We start from the raw sequence: 21,842 nt of genomic DNA on the forward strand, positions 1-21,842 counted from the left end.
AACAAAGATGCCTAGATCCCTTTCTTGGCTGGTGACTCCTAACGTGGAACCTTGCATGACGTAGCTATAATTCGGGTTCCTCTTTCCCACATGCATCACTTTGCACTTGCTCACATTAAACGTCATCTGCCATTTAGACGCACAGTCTCCCACTCTCGTAAGGTCCTCTTGTAATTTTTCACAATCCTCTAGTGATTCAACAACTTTGAATAACTTCGTGCCGTCAGCAAGTTTAATTACCTCACTAGTTACTCCCATCTCTAGATCATTTATAACTATGTTAAAAAGCAGCGGTCCCAGTACAGACCCCTGGGGAACCCCACTATCTACACTTCTCCATTGAGAATACTGACCATTTAACCCTACTCTCTGTTTTCTATCTTTTAACCAGTTTTTAATCCACAACAGGACACTACCTCCTATCCCATGACTCTCCAATTTCCTCTAGTCTTTCATGAGGTACTTTGTCAAATGTCTTTTGAAATCCAGATACACAATATCAACCGACTCACCTTTATCCACATGTTTGTTCATCCTGTCAAAGAAATGTAATAGATTGGTGAGGCAAGATTTCCCTTCACGAAATCCATGTTGGCTGTCTCATTAATCCATGCTTTTGAATATGCTCTGTAATTTTGTTCTTTATAATAGTCTCTACTATTTTGCCTGGCACCAACGTCAGGCTCACAGGTCTATAATTTCCCAGATCTCCTCTGGAACCTTTTAAAAAAATTGGTGTTACAATGGCCACCCTCCAATCTTCCGGTACCATTCTCAATTTTAAAGATAAATTACATATTACTAACAACAGTTCTGCAAGTTCATTTTTCAATTCTGTCTGGGATGAATACCATCCGGTCCAGGAGATTTGCTACTCTTCAATTTCTCAGATTGCCCCATTACATCCTCCAAGTTTCTAGAGACTTCATTCAGTTTCTCGAACTCGTCAGCTTTGAATACCATTTCTGGCACTGTTATCTCTCCCAAATCTTTCTCGGTGAAGACTGAAGCAAAGAATTAATTTAATCTCTCCACTGCGGCTTTGTCTTCCCTGATTGCCCCTTTTACCCTGTTGGTCATCTAGCAGTCCAACCAATTCTTTTGTCAGCTTCTTGCTTTTAATATAACTAAAAAAAATTTACTATGTTTTTTTGCCTCCAACACAATCTTTTTTTTCAAAGTCCTCTTTGCCTTCCTTATCGGCGCTTTGCATTTGACCCTTGCAGCTGCTCCTCCAAGTTTTTTTCCACCATTTTTCTCATTTTCTCAAAGTCTTCTTTTAGAAAGTTAAACACTAAAATTTTCAGGGTATAATTTAAAAAGGCTTCAAACATTGCAGAATTCAGCAATTAGATTACTGGGTAATAAACATAAATTTCATCATGTTACCCATTGTTATACATTACCATTGGTTGCCTATGAAATATAGAATCCATTTCAAGGTGTTAGTTTTGGTTCATAAGGCTTTTATGAAATGCAGCCACCATATTTAAATACTCTAATTCCCCAGGTAGGTGAAGGTTGTCTATGTCATTATACTTGTTAAACACCACCTTGGATAATTTTTTGTAAAGGCAGCTAATAAACCTTAACAAATAGGTAGACAAATGAGGCTGAACCAAGAAAAGCTATTCTAAAGTCTTACCTGTATCAGATGGAGGAACAGCCTTGGTTAGAATGCTGTCAGTGATGATCCCCAAGGTGCCAAGGGCAAATACCAATGGAGGAGCAATAATGCAGAAATGAAATATACTGGTCATCAGAGCCTGAACAAAATGATAAAGGCATGAATTTATAGCCCAGTGGTTTCATCTCATTGCTAAATTCCTACACACCCAATGGTACCGTTTCATAATATGGAAAAGGTGGATCTTTCAGTCTAGACCCCAAAAAGATCAGGATCTCCCTCTATACACCTTCAAGGTCACTAAGGTCACACCCTCTCCAAAGGAGATCACACGAAGCGATACCCACAAGTGAGCCTTCTCTGGAGTAGCCTCCACTCTCTGGAATGCACTCCCTGAAAGGCTCCGCTTAACACAAGACTATCTCTACTTCATGAAGCAGGTAAAAGCTTGGTTCTTCAACCAGGCCTTTAATGGAAGAAGTAAATGACACTGGCTGCACATACTAAATAGCATGACATGTGTATCCACTCCTACCCAAGCTAAAATAATGTTCAAGCACCTTTCTGACCTCATTTGCAACTTTCTTTAAACTAGTCCCTTATTTTCTTACTCCTGTTATCTATCTTTGTGTTCCATATTTGCTTTTACCCTATGCTGTCTATTAAAATGTTTTATTACATATTGTAATGTAATGTAAAGTAGCATACTATGCCATACTTTGTATTGTTGTTGAATATTTTTATTGCTCTAATTATCTACTGCTTAAGTTTGACTTATTCTTGATGTACAACGCCTTGAGTGAATTTCTTCAAAAAGGTGGTAAAAAAAATCCTAATAAGTAAGTAAAGGCCACATAAAGTATGCCACTGACTGGGTACGATCTGAATTTCTTCAGAATCAAAGGCTTGACATTTCCACCTGCAGAATGATAATCTGATGTTAGGATATATTGAGTATACAATAAGAATAAAAGTGAAGCAATAGATATGGGTGCAATAAAGCTTTACAAACGAGGCCTCTTTAAGGAAGCTGACAGTGCTTCGTGGTGGTGTATGGTTCAATTTTATTTGGATCTTGCACTTCATATCTACATGGTGTTCAGAAAAAGAGGACCCCCTTCCATAACTTCAAAATACTTTTTGATTTTTTAAACATTTAGGGGACCTTTTACTAAGTTGCGGTAAGCATGTGTTAAAATCCACTACTGCGGGGCATGATTGGGCATACCGCGGTAGATTTATGTTTGGCGTGCACAACCCATACACTAAAAAATAGATAATATTTTTAGCACTGGGGGTGTGTTTGGGGGTGGAGAGTAGGCGTGCCCAGTGCTAATTGGTTAGTGCAGCTGCATTGCTGTGCGCAAAATGATTAGTGCATGGTTAGCGCAGGAGCCCATATCGCCTAGTAAATAAGTGTTGGCAAGGGCTCATGCACTAATGGCCACATGCTAATTGAGAAAATTAGCATGTGGCCATTAATTGAGGATATGGGAAATGCAGCCATTTAGTAGCTGCACTAAAAGTGACTTCAGCACACAGAAAAGCCCCATATTAGTGATCTCGCAGGCCACTTTTCAGCACAGCTTAATAAAAAGGCCACTTAGTATGACCTTTGAAAATACATTAGTCCAACCTTTATTAGGAAACTCCCTTAGCAAACATTTTGCGCTGTATTTTATTTATTTATTAGGCTTTATTTACCACCCTTTTGAAGGAATTCACTCAAGGTGTACAGTAATAATAAATCAAACATAAGCAATAGAATTACAGCAGTAAAAATATTCTAACAATACAAAGTATAGCATAGTATACTACTTACAATGTCAACACAATACGTAATAAAACATTTTAATTGACAGTGTAGGGTATAAATGAAACATACAGATAGGTAAGAGAGTAAGAGGAATTAGAGATAAAGTCATTTCCACTTACATGCATAAGAAGAAAATCACTCTTGCTTGCCAATCTCTATTCCTGAAACCCTGCGTAACCGGTCCAGAACCCTCAAAGGAAGATGGCTACTGGAGAAAGGATTTCATTTTCTGAAGCAATTTTTTTCAGTCTATACTTTCAGTTATCCTACATGTTGAGAGGAGTAGAAGACCAGGGGATAGAGGGTTTGTGGTTGTGTTTAAAGGCAAACCTTACCTTGGTTTTGAAAGTATACTGACTAGAACAGACCTGAATCACTCAGACAGTGAGGATATTACCTGTTATGATTCTGTTAGAATTCTGCTAGTCAGACAGGGGAATGCTTGGAATCTCTCCTGATTGGTCTGTCAGGGGTTGAGCTGATGTCAGTCTGATCTACTTCAGCTTATCTTTCCATACAACCTCTGCTTTGGCGTTATTCCTATTCTGCTGAAGCCTTACCTGCGCTCTGTCTGAGCTATTAGCTCTGTGCTTTCATGGGGTTTGATTACTCCTTACCTTGCTTGCAGTTCTGTTCCTCTGTCTCTGTTTGCCGGCTGCTTCTAGCGTGTGTATAATTACCTCTCTACACTGCACCTGGGATTCTCTCTGTTTGACTGTGGTGCTGTTCCAGTTTGTTTGTTTTGGTTCCCCTTCCTTTGGAGTTACCCTTTGTTGCTGTTGTTTGTATTCAGATTTGTATGTCCTGCTCTTGTAGCAGGCTCGGGACCCCTTGTTTCTGCCTGTGGGGGTTGTTTGTTTGCTCTTTCCCTGTACTCTGATTAACCCGTTGTCTGCAGTGTTCCCTGCCTCTGGCAGCTGTGTGTTTGAGCTTGGTTTAACCCTTTGTCTGCAGAATTTCCCTGCTTCTGGCAGTTGTCTGCTTGGTGCAGTTTTCCCTTGTGACTGCTATAATTAATCCTTTCTTTGCTGTAATTATCTTCTGTTCCTTTCTGTGCTGGGGGTGTGTTAGGCACCGCACTCCGTTTTGCTGTCTTTTCCCTCTCCTGTCCACTGAAGGTCTTGTAGGAGTATTTCCCTGTGTGTCTCACCTTGCGGGCCTTGGCCTATATAATCCTATGACAGCAAAATGGAGGCTGTAAACTCTGACCCGCACATCTCTGTGTCAGCAAGAAACAGCTTTGCTGCTTGTGGAAAATTACAGCAGAAGCTCAACTCCAAGGACATGCTGTGGGCAAACCAGGCCCCCCTTATCTCCTGAGAGGCTGGTTCCAGCAAGGCGGGTGAGAAACAGAAAATGCATACCAAAATGTAACAACTTGAAGGTCAAGAACAATGGACTGTTCTTTCCATGCAGGGAGCCGAGAAAGATCCAGATTGGTTCCTGCAGCCACCGGACCAAGAGGTACTGGGAAGAGCGGGAACAAGAAAGGAGTTAGTCGGAAGCCTTGGAAGAAGGTGGAGGTGTAAAGAAGACCAGTGAGACCTAATAAGGTCCACCAACTGATGAACTGTGTATCTGGAGGAAAGTATTGTGGTTCAGCTGTACCTGCACTGAGTGACCTGTGCCCTCTTTGTCTGCTCTAGAGTTCTATTCCAGCTCTGACTAAGACTCGCTGCCATATCAGCTTGAGTCTGTGAGGTGTCCCGTGCATTCCCGGAAGACGACCCTGAGGTCAGCCTGGTGAGAAACACGGTGATTCATTTCCTACTAGTTGGGGGCTAGTTAGTGGTATTTACTTGAGCAGAAGGCTGGTGCCGTCATACTTGTGATCAGGAGAAGCTGCTAATAACTGTACTACCTCGTAACATAGTGTGACTGATCAGTGGTGTAATTTTATCTGGTAACCAGTAAGAATTAGTGTTTAGTAGTGTGACGTATGAGTGTAAGTTTTATCAGCCAGTAATTTTGTATTCAGCCAAAGCTTTGCAGAGTTCTATTTTGTATACCTTAGCTATATTTTCTTACCTGATATACCATAATAAATCTAATATATATATTCAGCTTGCTTTTCTAGTCGCATTCCTTTCTCTCGGAAGAACTGTATAGGCTCTAATCCAAGGTTCTCGCCCCCTAGACCGAGTGCTGAGCAGTCTGTGTGCAGATAGTTTTGTTTGGGAATCTTGGACGCAGATAATTTATTAGCTGTGATAACGATCCTACAGATATGGGGGCTCGTTCCTAAGGGATCTCTAAAAGTTGAGAAAAAAGTTTCCGGTTTGTTTTTCTTCTGTGAGAGAGATTTGCTTCTGTGCATATTTGTCTGTCTAATTTCACTGAACTCTGGTATTTCAAGCTGAAGTCATTCGCTGTGATTTTTTTTTCTCTTCCCTCTGTCTCACTGCAACTGTTCTCACAGACGTGCAGGAGGAGGGGGGGGGGGGGGGAGAAGCTGCGCTGAGTCAGATTTCTGAGTGAGAGAAGTCTGCCTGCTTGAAGCAGTGCAATAAATCTTGGCTGGATCAGGTTTCTGTGCGAAGTCTATCTGCTGAAGCTGAGCAGTAAATCTTAGAGTGTTTACGTTAGCTCACACAGCAGCTACCATGACAGCTCCTAAAGTTACGCTAAGTGAAGTTGAATTACAAGCTCTGGAAATTCTGGTTCCTTTGGTGAAAACTAAACCAAAACAAGACTTGACCATTACAGCATTATTTAATCTGTTCCATAAAGAGGACCAAAACAGTTCAGCAGTTTACTGGGCAGCAATTAATCGGGTCATAACAAATAAAGCCCGCCTCACTGTCCCAGAGCTAGCTGAATTAAGCTGCATCCTCCTGGCAATTAAAGAGTATGACTCACACCTCCGTCTATCCCTCCGTGCGAATTTAAAACAGTTGCAGGACTCGGTTGAGGGTCTGCAATGGGAGAAGGCTAAGTTAATTGCACAGGCAGCTGATAAGGATAAGCGAGGTGCCGAAGGCACCCAGGATCAGGCATGCGTCGAATGTGTTGTGCTCACAGAAAAATGCTCTGCTATTGAGATTGAAAAATTGAAATGGGAAGAACATGCCCTCTCCTTGTGTAAAGAACTTAAGCAGAAAGAGTCTTCTCTGTGCTCTCACGCTCAGCGGGTAGCTGATATGGGTCACGAGTTGGGCGTGAGGCAGGAAGAGATAGACTGGCTTCAGTTTCTTTACCAGGAAGAGACAGTAAACTCCCAGGAGTCTCTCGCTGCTCTGCGGCTAGAGTTGACGCAGGAAAGAGATAGCCTTAGCTCCGCCCAGTAGGAGAAGCACAAAGCTGGTCTAGAAGTGATTGATTTATGGGAGAAAAATAGGGAGCTCACACAGAGGCTACACCAAGCCCTGCAGGATAATGATGACTGTGTTAATGCCTTAGAATTGTACAAAGGAGAGTTGGATGCTATGAGTAAGGAGATAGATAGTCTGCACTATGAATCTACTGTAATGCCTACTGGGTTGTTAACAGTGATGATTCCCAGTTCCCCAGTCATGTGCTGGAACCGGCCAGACTGCCTGATCGGTACCCAAGATATGATCAGCAGCTGGACCCTCAGAGCTTCCAGTTAGGCTCCAGGGATCAGTCGAAGTCAGCCCCTCCCCGGTACAGTACCATAGTTCCTGAGACTTACGATGGCATGCAGGAGCCTAGACTCCGCCCAGTCCGGTCAAGGAACACTGTATCTCTTGGTGAGGCCCGCAGGGTGGAGACACCTATGCCCCGCCCAAGAGGGACACAGCTTAGTGCACTATCTGATGTAGACACCGGTACCATTACACACATGGTCCGCCCAGGAAGGGCACAGCTCTCTGCTCAATCCGATGCGGTCACCAGTAAGCGTGGGCCGGTGCCCCTCCCAAGGAGGTCACTGCCCCCGGCCATACTTGATGACATCAGCAGCACACCCGCATCCCTGTACTCTACCCCTACTGGTGAACAGCGGAATTCCACTCAGACTCCCAAAGTTACTCCTTTATCTAGAGATCAGCACAACCAAACAATGAGAACACTTCACTCTATGATTGTACCTTTTAAAGAGTCTTCAGGGGTAACCATACACGCTCACCTGGATAGCGTGCGTGACCTTTTTGACGAATTACAGGTTCATGCTGAATCAGATAAAAGAGCTCTACTGAAGTGGACGTTTGTGGCTGAGTGCCAAACATATTTAAAAGCTATTTTAGCCGAGCATAATGATCTATCCACAGTGGAACAGGCCCTGAAGAAGCGGTATGGACAGTTTGCGGATCCCACAGAGGCCAAGAGAGCAGCATATATTATGTGCCTTGGCCCAAATGAGAGTCCACATGAATGGGCCTATCGCCTGAAGGAGGTATTTTATGAAGGGGGCGGACCCAGAGACCAAAGACCTTGAATTTGGAGATTTTAGGACCCTTTTCGTGAAAGGCCTGCCCAACCACGTGAAAGTGTCTTTAGCAGGTTACCAGAAAGAACCTTTCACCGTTCTGTTGAAGCGGGCAGAGGAGGCTTTTGATATGTGTCGCACAACACCCGCGGAGGCGACACCCAGACCCGCATCAAAGAACCGCAGCCCGGGGGCCCAACCCAGTGTTTGTGCAGTTACCTCCACACTTTCTCTGGAAAACAAGGTGGCAAACCCAGTCCTGTGGCGGCAGTAACCAACCACACCAGCTGAGGGCACAGCGCCTCCTACTGCTCACGAGGATCAACCCCATTACCGGAGGAGGCGTCATAATCAGAGACAGTGGGCTCAGGAGAAGATCAGGAACTTGCAGGCACAGTTTGATCAAATGATAGCTAAGCATCGGAGTCCCGACCCTGAGGAGCAGATTAGGGCCCTAGAAGGCCAAATAAAAGCTCTGCGGGCTAAACAGCAGGGTTCAAATTCTGGAGCCTCGCAATATCCCTCATCTTCTCATAAGACAGGAAACCCTTACCCAGGGAACAAGGACCAGGTCCCCGGTCCAACCACTCAGACCGGGCCTAGTGTCAAGTCTGTTGAAATCTTGGAACACCCGGAGTCTGCAGAAGTAAAAACAGCATGACTAGGCTTGGCTCCGGCGTCACCTACCAACATGCCCACTGTTCATGTAGATGCTCTATCATCTGTCAGTGACGAGCCCTCGTTGCCCAATGCTGATGCCCAGCCCGCGGACCAGGAAAGGCCTCTGTTATGCGACTCAAGCCAGGAGACCAGGTACTTTTTGGGTAAACTGACTCCTAAAGGTTCCAGATATACCATGGATATATTACTTCAACAGACATTTTCTTGTCAGGGTCTACTGGATACGGCCTCAGAGGTGACTTTGATTACACAAGGCCTGTTTCAGAAATTTGCGGCATCTTTAGAGGAAGGTCATGATAGGCTGCGTGTCACCCCATGCAAATTCTCACTAGAGGCTTATGGCAAGCAGAACATTGGTACTGTGGGTCAGGTGTGGCTTTCCTTACAGCTCGGGGAAATGTACATCAAACACCCTGCTATAATTACTACCTGTCCTGGTGAAGAATTCTTAATTGGAATTGATCTGAGAAGATTGTGGGCTGATTTGGATTTGCGCCTTGAGGTAATCTGGGCCCAAGTTTCAGACCCCCTTCCATATGGAAAAGTAAGGCATATGAGCAGAGTCAGTGGTTCCAGTTCTGTGGGACTTAAGGATTCCCAAATTCGAATCCATTTACAGAATTCCGAAGACCCTCACACCTGGGAGCTTCAATTGTGTGGGGTGGGGTGGGGGAAACAACATGAAGAAGTAATTTGCGTCCAGACGGATCGGATAGCTGACATTGTTCTAAAGGATGACAACTTGGAGATTATTCTGAATGACTTGCCTACGGCAATTGACTCCCCAGAGGAAGCTACGGACCTACCTCAAGAGACCAAGACTTCCACTTCCAGTCCTGACCCACCACATCCGCGCTGGTTGACTGACATCCAACAGAAGGATGATGTGTACACCATTCTGGTCCAGATAGCTGATAGCCAAACATTTCAGTCCAGGTTGCTGGTGCCTAGTGACGTCTCCTTCATCAGTGACACCCTGTTTTACTGTCTCCGCAAGTCTATGCCACTTCCCTTCAGCAAGAGTTCCTCCACTTCGATAGAAATACCTGGACTAGGTGCCAGGCCGCTAGTGAGAAAGTGCAGTCTTCCTTTGACGGTGGGACAGAAGTCGTTCACAATAACACTGTGGAACTGAACTGGTATGTGGTCAAAGGCCTACAACAGCCCTTATGTCTGGGCTCCGATTGCCTTGTACGACTGGGAGTTTATGTGGACTTGGTGAATCTTGTCCTGTGGAGCAGACTGGATGGCAGCCCAGTGGAATCTGAGTCAACGCCTGTTAGTTTACAATCTGGATAGACCATACCCCAGGTCTGTGAAGTAGTCTGTGAAGAAGAGGTGATCATCCCGGCAAGAGTGAGGGACTTTTCCATCAAACTCCGCCTTGCACAGGGACAGCGCCTGTTGGATAAAATGGTGTTTTTCAACCCTCATTCCCATTTTCGTGACCTAGGATTGTCCACCGGTGTTATGCCATGTTTGGAGGAAACGGATGCTCCTTTTCACCTGTTGGTCACCAATTTGTAGTCAGAGGAAGTTGTGGTGTCCAAAGGAGACCCGTTTGGATTTTTGGTGGGAGCGTCTTTTCCGGATGTCGAGGTAAGTTTGCCTATTATTGGCAGGTTGCCCACCGTTTGGAACACCTGCCGGGGGGGGGGGGGGGGGGGGGGGGAGACAACTGACTGTCTGTATACCTCTCCCAGAGGCCTCATATCTCTGGAGTTCATGTGGCCATATGATGCAACGGATTCACAAGTGCAGTTGGAAGACGACTTCTTGATTTTGTCCAGACGGATGCCTTTACCCCAGAAGTCCAGACTGGTGAATTCTGTTGAAACTACATCTTTGGAGGAGGAGATAGAGGAGCAAGTGGAAATTCCATCCAACCAGCCTTGCTCAGAGTTTGATGCTATGGTGAAAGAGCAAGTTGAACAGGCTGATGCTTGTACTACTGACACAGAGAAGATGCAGTTGACTGAGTTGCTGTACAAATATAAGGAACTTTTTGCTGTAGACTCGTATGACTGTGGCCTTACAGACCTGCATGTCACCAGAGTGCCTACAGACCCAAATAGTAAGCCTGTCTTTGTGCGCCAGTACAAGATCCCATTAGCTTCCTATGAATCCGTGCAAGAGATTCTCAACACTTTGGAGGCCAGGGGCATCATTAGGCAATGCAACAGCACATACAACTCCCCTCTGTGGCCCATCCTGAAGAAGAACAACAGCTGGAGAATTGCACTGGACTACCGTCAGCTGAATAAGCGTGTGCCGTTGTCCAGGTGGCTGATGGCTCCGCTGGATCAGAGTCGTAAAGGGGTGAAATATTTCACCAGCTTAAACTTGGCATCAGGGTTTTGGACCGTACCTGTGCATCCTGATGATCAATATAAACTGGCTTTCACCTTTGGGAAGAAACAGTATACGTGGAACAGAAAGCCCTTTGGCTTTCTCAATTCACCTGCTGAATTCAATATCTTCCTCCATAAAGCACTTCCCGATGCTGAAGCTTGAGGAACTGTGGTCTACGTGGATGACATTCTGATCAAAATCCCCACCTTACAAGATCACGTGGCAGAGATTGAGCATGTTTTCAGTCAGCTGACAGATGCTGGAGCTAAACTCACTTTAGCCAAAGGACAATGGTGCAGGAAATCGCTGAATTACCTAGGGTATGAAATTTCAGCGGAGGGTCTGCGACCTCAGAAGAAGCAAGTTCAGGCCTTACAGCAGCTGAAACAACCCACCAATCTCACAGAACTTCGTTCCTTTCTGGGAATATGCAATTATTCCAGACAGTTCATAGCTGATTATGCGGAGATCACCCGACCCTTGGTCAAGCTATTGAAGAAAGATACACCCTGGGCGTGGGGTCCAGAGCAGGAATCTGTTATGCAGGAGCTGAAGGATCAGCTTAGCCACTTTCCATGCCTCGCGTACCCTGAGGAGGGTCGTGAGTTCTACGTCGACCTGGGATACTCCAATCACTCCATGAGTGCTGCCCTGTATCAGAAATATGACTCTGATAAGTGGGTTGTGGCCTATGCTAGCAAAGGCCTATCGGAAGTAGAAAAGAAGTATTCAGACTGTGAGAAATCCTTATTGACCACAGTGTGGGCTCTGCAACATTTCCGGAGTTACATCCAAGGGGAGAAGCTAATCGTGGAAACTTGTCATCAAATCATTAGTTTCCTGGGTAGCGACCGAATCAAATCTGGTCGGGTGTCCAACAGCAGGATAGTCTCCTCCTGGACACTGGCTCTCCAAGGATGGCCTTTAGAGGTAAGGTATGCTCAGAAACATCGTAATGTAGTAGCCCAAGGTATGGCTGAGCTGCATGACTGTGCAGGACATGATTCCCTTGCAGGTATTTCTGAAACAGATGTTCCCCCACAGGAGAGAGAACCCTATCTGCACCATCTGTATGATGAGAAGATCTGTGATACAATGCCCAAGGTCTATGTGGATGGTTGTGCTTACCGCCTGGACACAGACCATGAGTTGGTTGCAGGTGTGGGAGTGGTATGGAATCCATCCATTCCCGAAGAGACTTTGAAGCACAGCTTGGGTTCCCAGACAAACCAGTATGTTGAGATAGTTGCAGCCCTGGTGGCCGTACAGTCTGCAGTTCAGAGAGGAATTAGGGAACTAGTCATATGCACTGATTCAGATTATGTGAGACAGAACTTTGTCTCTCATCTGCCCATTTGGAAGCAGAACAACATGCTAAATTCTAAAGGAAAACCAGTACATCATGGAAATTTGATTCTGGCTCTGGATCAACTGGTACGAGACCATGACATGACCATCTATTGGAAGAAGGTCAAGGGTCATGCAAAAGTTGATAGTCCTGGGAACGATCTGGCAGACCTACTTGCGAAGGAAGGTGCGCTCACCGGAGAACTATGGCGGTTCTCAGAACCGGATGCATTGGCAGTTCAGGCTGTCACCAGATGGCAAACTAAACAGCTCTGTGAGACTCCCGTGTTACAGTGGAGCAGTGAAGTCCCATCCTTCGATCTTGTCACGGATCAGAAAATAGATCCAGTAGTTGGAAAATTTTATGAGTACATCCAGAACCCGCAAGAACATCCGTTGATGGAAGAGGAGTGTCAAACTGAAGAAATGAGGATACTCTATACATCCAAAGAGAAGTTTAAGATCCGACAGGACCTGCTTATTCGGACGAGTAAGCATGGCATTGAACAATGGGTCGTACCTCAAGCATTTCGTGGCCTCATGTTGCAACATGCTCATGATGAACCATGTGCAGGACATAGAGGTGAAGGCATCACCTATGAGACCTTGAAGCAAGTCGCGTATTGGCCCCACATGCGTCAGGATGTGCAGCTGTACACACGAGGTTGCCTGACCTGTTGTCGTTTCCAGCCTTCTTCACCATCCCATCGGGCACCCCTCAGGAAGAAGGGTATTGTTATGCCCTGGTCAGATATCCAGATTGATTGGGTTGTACCTGTGGTTCGATCCACCCAAGGCAACAAGTACATGCTTACTGTCACCTCCATGTTCACCAAGTGGGTGGAGTGCCTACCCGCACCCAATTGCACCGCTGAGACTACGGCTACCTTACTACTGAATCGTGTGTTCAGCTGGTGGGGTTTGCCAATGCGAGTGGATTCAGACCAAGGATCTCAGTTTACCGCAGAAGTGATCCAACACATGTGGAAGATGCTAGGAGTGAAGAGTAAACTACACATTGCCTACCGACCGCAGTCCTCAGGACAAGTGGAAAGAGCTAATCGCACCATCGTCACCATTCTGAAGAAGTATGTGTCATCTTCAGGTAAGGATTGGGACATGAAGTTACCATTGGTCCTCATGGCCATACGTACCACACCTCATCGGTCTACAGGAGTGTCACCTTTTGAGATGATGACAGGTAGGGAAATGATGTTATCAATTCATTTGCTTTACAGGACTAATGATGTGAACTTGTCCAGTGCTACTTCCACTCATGAGTACGTCACCCATTTGCGTCAGCATTTGCAAAGTGCCTTTGCCTTTGCCCAAAAGAACTTGGAAAGTAGTGCTAGAGGTAGAAAAGCCTACTATGATCAGGGGACTACCTCCAAAGAATACCAAATTGGCGACAAGGTATTCTATTTCAATTTTGGCAGAAACAAGGTTAAAGAGAAGAAATTTCTGCCCAGTTGGCATGGTCCTTTCCCTATAGTGGAAAAAGCTTCACCTGTGGCTTACCAAATTCGCCTCAGGAAAAATTCTCAAGGTGAAGATAACCTTAAATGGGTCTACATCAATCAGTTGAGACCATGTCATCCCAGTCATTTGGTTCCAGATACATGCATTGTTGAAATGACCCAAACTAACCATGAAGCACAATACCTTCGTTTTCTTTTGTTTTTCAGCTACAGAGAAAAAAACAAAACCTTGAAGATTCGGTGCAGTTGCCAAGCAGATTGATCCTGTTTCCGTTCCTGATGTCGTTCCTCAAGATGTTCCTGATGCCCTGCTTCCTAATCCATTGGTGGTTTTCAACATTCCTTCCCCTTGTTCCTCATGATTTCCATTGTTTAGTCATGACTGTTGGATTTTCTTTTCCCAAGAATTATTCTTTGTGTTGGGGGGGGGAATTTGTTTGGTTTTATTTTTATTTCAACCGATCCAGTGTTCCTGAAAGTGAAGTTTTGGATGTGTTTGTTTGTTTTTGGGACATTTCATTGACTTTCTTTTTGAACTGTGTCCAATGCTTATGTTTGAAGACTTTCTTCATCATCACCATTACGTGGACCATTATTGTTCCTGTATTGATGTCTTCTTGATGTGAGAAGTTGTCCATTTACACCTCATCATTCATCATGGTCCATCCTATTGACTTTGGTTTGGACATTATGTCGTTTTACAGTCTAAAGACTCTCATATTATTGACTTTGTTAGACTTTGTGGAGGTCAACCATGAGTAACTCTCCACTATGCAACATCTTAGTCATATTCTGTACTACTATTGCTAATGCTTTTGCCATGCATTTTATAGTATCATGATGATAATTTCATGTGTTAAGACATAGCTTCTAACACCCTAAGAGTGTTCTAGTATTAGTAGTTTGCTGTATTAGCATTTTGAAACTACGTTTGAACAATGCTTATGATTTATGAAGTATTTGCTTCTAGTTATCATTGACAGCGTGTTAGTATTGAGTTAATGACATTTACCGTTTTTATGTCTTCAGTCTTGACCATGAGTCTGACTTAACCAGTCTAGCTGTATTACTAGTTAGATTGGAGAAGGCTTTTACTCCTTTGTAGTAACTTCCATCTCCAAGGGGGGGAATATGTAGGAGTATTTCCCTGTGTCTCACCTTGTGGGCCTTGGCCTGTATAATCCTATGACAGCAAAATGGAGGCTGTAAACTCTGACCCGCACATCTCTGTGTCAGCAAGAAACAGCTTTGCTCCTTGTGGAAAATTACAGCAGAAGCTCAACTCCAAGGACATGCTGTGGGCAAACCAGGCCCCCCTTATCTCCTGAGAGGCTGGTTCCAGCAAGGCGGGTGAGAAACAGAAAATGCATACCAAAATGTAACAACTTGAAGGTCAAGAACAATGGACTGTTCTTTCCATGCAGGGAGCCGAGAAAGATCCAGATTGGTTCCTGCAGCCACCGGACCAAGAGGTACTGGGAAGAGCGGGAACAAGAAAGGAGTTAGTCGGAAGCCTTGGAAGAAGGTGGAGGTGTAAAGAAGACCAGTGAGACCTAATAAGGTCCACCAACTGATGAACTGTGTATCTGGAGGAAAGTATTGTGGTTCAGCTGTACCTGCACTGAGTGACCTGTGCCCTCTTTGTCTGCTCTAGAGTTCTATTCCAGCTCTGACTAAGACTCGCTGCCATATCAGCTTGAGTCTGTGAGGTGTCCCGTGCATTCCCGGAAGACGACCCTGAGGTCAGCCTGGTGAGAAACACGGTGATTCATTTCCTACTAGTTGGGGGCTAGTTAGTGGTATTTACTTGAGCAGAAGGCTGGTGCCGTCATACTTGTGATCAGGAGAAGCTGCTAATAACTGTACTACCTCGTAACATAGTGTGACTGATCAGTGGTGTAATTTCCTCTGGTAACCAGTAAGAATTAGTGTTTAGTAGTGTGACGTATGAGTGTAAGTTTTATCAGCCAGTAATTTTGTATTCAGCCAAAGCTTTGCAGAGTTCTATTTTGTATACCTTAGCTATATTTTCTTACCTGATATACCATAATAAATCTAATATATATATTCAGCTTGCTTTTCTAGTCGCATTCCTTTCTCTCGGAAGAACTGTATAGGCTCTAATCCAAGGTTCCCGCCCCCTAGACCGAGTGCTGAGCAGTCTGTGTGCAGATAGTTTTGTTTGGGAATCTTGGACGCAGATAATTTATTAGCTGTGATAACGATCCTACAGTCTCTGCTTACAATATCTTTATTTTGCAGTCCCTCATTTCCTTTGTGTGTCGTGGGGTACTTCCTTTTCTCCTTGATTGCCTAGGGCACTGCCTTGTGCTTCTTGTAGATATGCCTGTCAGTTCCTTTTCCTATGTTTTCCTGGTGCTCTAGTTCCCGTGGAGACCTCCTCGTATTTTCCTCTTTCTCCCCTCCCTACGTATGAGTCCTGCATGCTTGAATTCTGAGTAAATGGGTTCCCGATCGGTCGTGAGGCCCGCCTGAATGCCCTATCTTCCCTTTTCTGGAGGTGCAAGTTGGTTGCTACGTGTGTGTGCAGGACTTGGTAGCTGGGGTAGTGTGTAGCACTTGCTCAGTCCATCCCGGCCTTGGCCTAACACCTATTCTAGGCCTCGGCTTGGGCTCAAGGGCTCACAACCAGACTAACATTACCACTGGAAGGCTGTATTCTGTTTCAGTCTGCTGAATGGGGAGAAGCAATGTATAACAGTACTCAAGGAAGAAATCAACAGGCAAGAGCAAATCTCTCGGTCACCCAAATTCCATCACGCAAAGGCAGAATGAAGACAAGGCTGACTTCAGAGCTGCTACTCCAAAAGGTGGCATTTCCATCAAAAACTCCCCCTCCCAAAACAGGCTCAAAAACCAAACTTGTAATATTCTATAAAAGCAATGTTAAGATAATCAGGTAGCTGTCTCACGTCATCTGTTTGGGACGCGGTCTTACACGATTGTCTCTTGGAAGCAGGAAGGGGGCCGGAAGGATATAGGAAATTGTGGGAAGATGTGTGTGGGGGGGGGGGGGGGGAGGGGTGAGAAGGAGATGGAAAAAACCTGTAGACAGATGACAGTTAAAAAGAAGGAAACTAAGGACTAGTGGGTGACAGAAAGAGAGAATGAAGGTAAACTCAAATATGAGTGGATACAGAGGCAAAAAAGAAAAAAACGAAAATGAAAAGAAAGATTAGTATTAGACAGACATAGAGAAGAAAGGGCAGAAGAGGAGAGGGAAGAAATGGAAAGACAAAACTGCCACAAGAAATGTGAAAAGAGTGACAGGAACCAACATAACTAGAAAACTAAAATGCTCAGAAAACAAAGATAGAAAAGAAAAAAAGTTTAGTTTCAATTTTTAGGGATTGGAAAGTGTCAGCTTTGGGAAGTATGCATCTCTTTTCTTTTTGCATTTTGCAAAACACAATAGAAAATGCATTTCTGTTTCTCTTTTTCCAGTATTGTATTGCCTATTGTTACACTTTGTCCTAGGAGTTAAAGCTGTTAGTGGTGTTTGCTTAGGTTCTGTTTTTTTTACAGGGTTGTATATAACCCTGTCAGGTATATAAGTGACTTGTTCCTGAGAGTTTAGGTAAGTTGTAAGAGGAGAAGTCCTAGCTCCCTTGTTGGAGGAATGTAGAGCGTATGTTATAGGACTGAAAGAAAAAGGAAAGGGGATAAGGTTTGATCTACCACCTCTCTGTGGTTACAATTAAAGCGGTTTACATATTATATAACGACACTTATTTTGTACCTGGGGCTAAATTCTGTGCATGGTGCCGAAAAATCAGCACTGATTAAAAATTGGTGCACAGAGCTGGGTGTCATTTATAGAATTTTACTATGGCTAATTGCCATAGGAAATCTTTTCTGACCCTTGCACTCTTTGAATTCTTGTTGGCTGATACTGAGAGCTTGGGTGCAGCCTCATTAGTAGTTCTTAGACAGCCTGCATATGCATCACATTAATTGCTACAATGAACTTCTTTAAGACCAGCTTCCTTTTAAATTATTGACTTATTCAAAAAGGCTTTTTCTAATGCTGCACCTGTGGAAAGAAGTCTGCATTGAACAGGACCCTGGGTTGATATGGTATGCTGGCTGGTGAGAGGTAGTTAGGCATTGCTCTATTAACATTGCAATCTGTGCAGCAATAAAGTCACTCGGCTTATCTTTTCTGGTAGTACGAAGTCATAATGGCCATTATGAATTAAAGTCAGGTCTTTTGATCATAAAATGTGTAGCACACATTTTAAAACCCTCTGCTCATATTTCTTTTCTACAAAATCTACCGAAACACCCTTGGTAAGGGTGAAAAATTAACCTGACATAAAAGTAGCCTGTGTAAATGAGATACTTGGTCCTGTGTAAAATACAAGCTCACATACACTGTAAGAAAGGAACGTTGTCTTACCATAGCTATGCCTGTAGCACTGGCCATCATTACACTCCACAGCAGCAAAGTACCATCTGTATAATGGCTCGTTAACCACCTAGTCAGTACACCCTGGACAACCTGTAAAGCAATGTGTTCATTTACATGTCTTCAGATAATTTGCATTTATGATGTTCTTCATCAACATAGGATCCTTGTAAACTGCCCAATTAAACTCTTTTGAATATCGACCCCCAAGAGATATCGGCCCATAAATGATCTTATAGGAAATATTAACTCCATTTATTTTCTATTTACTCACTCACTCATAATAATAATAGTTTGCATTTGTATAGATTTCCTCTCTAGAATTTCCCTGTTCTATCTCCTCCCCAGTGGGGGAACTCCACTCACTGGAAGTTTTCTTTTCTTTCCTTCCTTCACCAGAGGAAGGCCTGTGAATCTTAAAAACATAAAAGTCAAAATGATTACAGTGACTGAGCCCTGCCACACAGGCATGATGATTCCAAGAGAAAAAAAACAAGTATTGAAGAAAAGCCTGCAGGCAGCTGGAGTCCCCACTTTAACAGAAAATATTAAATTCCTTTGGTTACCAAAATATTTTCCAAAAATGTCATGGGCATCATACAGGAAGCAGGTTTCTCACAAAGCAAAGGCTGTTTCAAGTTACATCAAAGATGCTGGTCCTGGGACTGTGATGGAAGGCAGGTCCTTGAGGCTGATGATACTCCTGACCCTGACATTTCTTGATTTTTCACCATTTTCTCAATCAACAAAGCTCTCAGAACTCTCTTATTTGTATTGTCTGTTTGTCTTCACAGAGCTCGGACTTTTTCTGGGCAGGCCAATTAAAAAAAAAATTTATCCAAGTAAATTTAGTTATCTTTAAAAATTGCCCATCCTTTCCCTGGGTAAAAGTACTCATGGGGATTAGTAACATAAGTGGTGGTAAGATTCAGCAGGCGGCACCATGGGCGTAGTTTGACTGTTTAATTTTGGGGGGCAAAGAGTGTGGTTTGGTACATTTGCATATCATTTGCATATATACATATAAATTATGGCTATTTAAAAAAACAACAAACACACACACGCACCAGACTAAAATGCTGAATATGAAGCCAGCATATCAAAAACAATAGGGCCAGACACTTTATGAAATAACACAAAACCCTACAAAAAGACACTCAAAACCTATACAGAAAACTTAACACACAACAGCTCTAACCCACCTATGAAAAGACAGTGCTATAAATATTACACTGGACCCTAGAGCACCAGTATACCTGCTACTGGAAAATGGAACAAGCTGGACTGTTACACATTCCTACACAAACACTTAAACACTACATACTAGCAGAACTCGTCACCTCAGTCACATATGCAGAACACAGATAGACCCTCATGTGATACAAAAAACATGCCCACAAAAACTGAAATATAGATCTCTTTAAGAAAGCCAGACTCTGTAAGCAGTGCAAATACTGGTAAAAGAGAAACAGAAATGTATTTTCTCCTGTACTCTGCAAATTACAACAATAGAAAAAAATGTACATTTCACAAAGCAGGCACATCTTAGTCCTTAAAAAGCATTAAATAAAAATAATGTTTTCTTTTCTACCTTTGTTGTCTGAGCATTCTATTTTTTATAGTTGGGCTGGTCCCACTCTCTTTTCCACTTTCCATGTGTCAGTCTTCTCCTAAATTCTTTTCCAGGTTGATTTTTCTATTTTTTTGCTCTTCTCTTGTCTTCTTCCTGTCCTTCTCTGCATCTGTCTGGCACTGACCTTTCATTTTACATCCCCCCCCCCCCCCCCCACTTTTCTTTCACTTTTAGTCCTTAGTATCCATTTACCACTTACCGCTTTGACCATCTCCCTCTCATTCCCTCTCCAGCACTCCTGTTTCCCCCTCTGTCTCTCCCTTACTCAGTCTCCTAAATTCCTCCCCCATCTTTCACCCACTTCATTAATCCCCCATTCCCATACTCTGTAGTACTCACCCTCTTTGCCCTCATCTATCCTCCACTGCATCTCATCACCCTATCAGTCCCAGCTCCATCCATGTCTCTCCTTGCTTCCCTTGCCTCCAAGGCCACTCTTCTGTCTGTTACCTTATACCCCATGCCCAATAGCTTCTCTTTCACCATCTTTTAAATCCCTTTCTACCCTAACTCAACCCCCTTCAGAGACTCATCCCCTTCTCCTATACCCCTCACCGGTACCCCAATCCCTTTTATTCTCTCTTCAGTCTTCCATGTCATTCACATTATGTCTCAACCTTTCCTTCTTCTCACATCCCTAATTTCACATCCTGCTTCTTCCCCTCTCCCACCTCCCAGTCCCATCCATTTCCTGCTCCTTCCCTCTGCTCACCACCCCTCCCAGTCCCATCCTTCTCCTTCTCTCTGTCCCACCTCTCCCAGTCCCATCCATGTTCTGCTTCTTTCCTCTGCTCACCACTCCTCCCAGTCCCATCCATCTTCTGCTCCTTCCCTTTGCCCCACCTCTCCCAATCTAACCTGAGAACAGGAGACAGGGTGAGCCTGTCTAGCGCACTCTAAGGGCTTAAGCCAACAGGCAAAGCTTGCCACCATTTTCTCTCACCCAAAACAATAGCAAATGCTATTGAAAACAATACCAAAAGATTATTAGAAATAAGGGACTGCCTATGCGTGGTTCATCTGTAAAAAGTCAAAAGCTGTTCCAGTTGGATAGGCAGTACCTTAAAAGATGGAGAACAAAAAATGTTTTCTTTTTTCACTTATTTGACAACTTTTGAATTTATTTGAAAGCAGAAATAAATATCCTATATAATAATTCTCACCACCAACATTCTAATGTGGGACTGCCTGTGTCCGTGGCTCCTGGAGTTGCTGAGCTAGGCTCCGTAGCCAGGATGACGTCACTAACAGCTGATTCCCAGATAGGGGGAGGAGTAGGGAAATACGCTCCTTTGGAGCAAGTGGCAGGGAGCGGTGAATCAAAAACTATAAGCGTGGCACCACAGAAACCACCCCCCCCCCTCGGTGCATCACACCGGCACATCAAACACCCCCCCCCCAAGCACTCCCCCCCCCATATCCAGCAAACCTCCCCTCCCCCCCTGGCACATCAAGCACCCCCTTCCACGTCACTGCCCCTGGAGTAAGACCCGGGAGGAACGCAGTGACGTGACAGGCGAGAGGAGGAGCGGCTGCAGAGATTGCGTTGTAAGACTCGGGCATTTGCGAATGATTTGGGCTGGGTTTAAAAACATTTATTGCTTCTTTTTGTAGCGGCCGCTGCTGCTCAACAGGAGAAGCAGCAGTGGCCGGACAGCGTTACTACTGGCATCTGCGGGAGGCGATGGGGTTTGATGCGCCGGAGAGGGCCTGTTGATGTGCTTTGGGTGGGGGAGGGGGTGTTTGATGTGCTTGGGGGGGAGCGGGTGTTTGATGTGCCGGGGGGGGGGGGGGAATTGGGTGATGCACCGGGGGGGAGGGGAGGGTTGCTGGACATGGGTAGTTGGAGGGGGGAGGGGAGGGTCGCTGGACATGGGTAGCTGTAGGGGGGGCAGGGGGAGAGGAAGGTCGCTGGACATGGATGGCTGGAGGCGGGCCAGGGGAGAGGGAGGTGGGGAGGGGGTCCTGAGACCAGAGGAGTGGGGAGGGGGCCCTGCGAGAGGGGGGTGGGGGCTCACACTCACTCACTGTCTCTCACATACACTCTCTCTGACACACTCCCTGTCTATCACACTCTATCTGTCACACA

General features: G+C 44.7%; 1 protein-coding gene across 1 annotated transcript in view; it reads right to left on the minus strand.

The window, feature by feature from the left end:
* Nucleotides 1-509: 509 nt before the first annotated feature.
* SLC22A18 (solute carrier family 22 member 18) overlaps nt 510-21,842 on the minus strand; it is a 206,015-nt gene continuing 184,682 nt past the window's right edge. Inside the window, exons 6-8 of the mRNA XM_030201121.1 lie at nt 18,112-18,213; nt 1,646-1,766; nt 510-535 (exon numbers count right to left, since the gene is read on the minus strand). Coding sequence (XP_030056981.1) covers nt 531-535; nt 1,646-1,766; nt 18,112-18,213 — 228 coding nt within the window. The 3' untranslated portion in view covers nt 510-530. The remainder of the gene's footprint in view (nt 536-1,645; nt 1,767-18,111; nt 18,214-21,842) is intronic.

This window comes from Microcaecilia unicolor, chromosome 4 (genome assembly GCF_901765095.1).
Source record: "Microcaecilia unicolor chromosome 4, aMicUni1.1, whole genome shotgun sequence".
Taxonomy (NCBI): domain Eukaryota; kingdom Metazoa; phylum Chordata; class Amphibia; order Gymnophiona; family Siphonopidae; genus Microcaecilia; species Microcaecilia unicolor.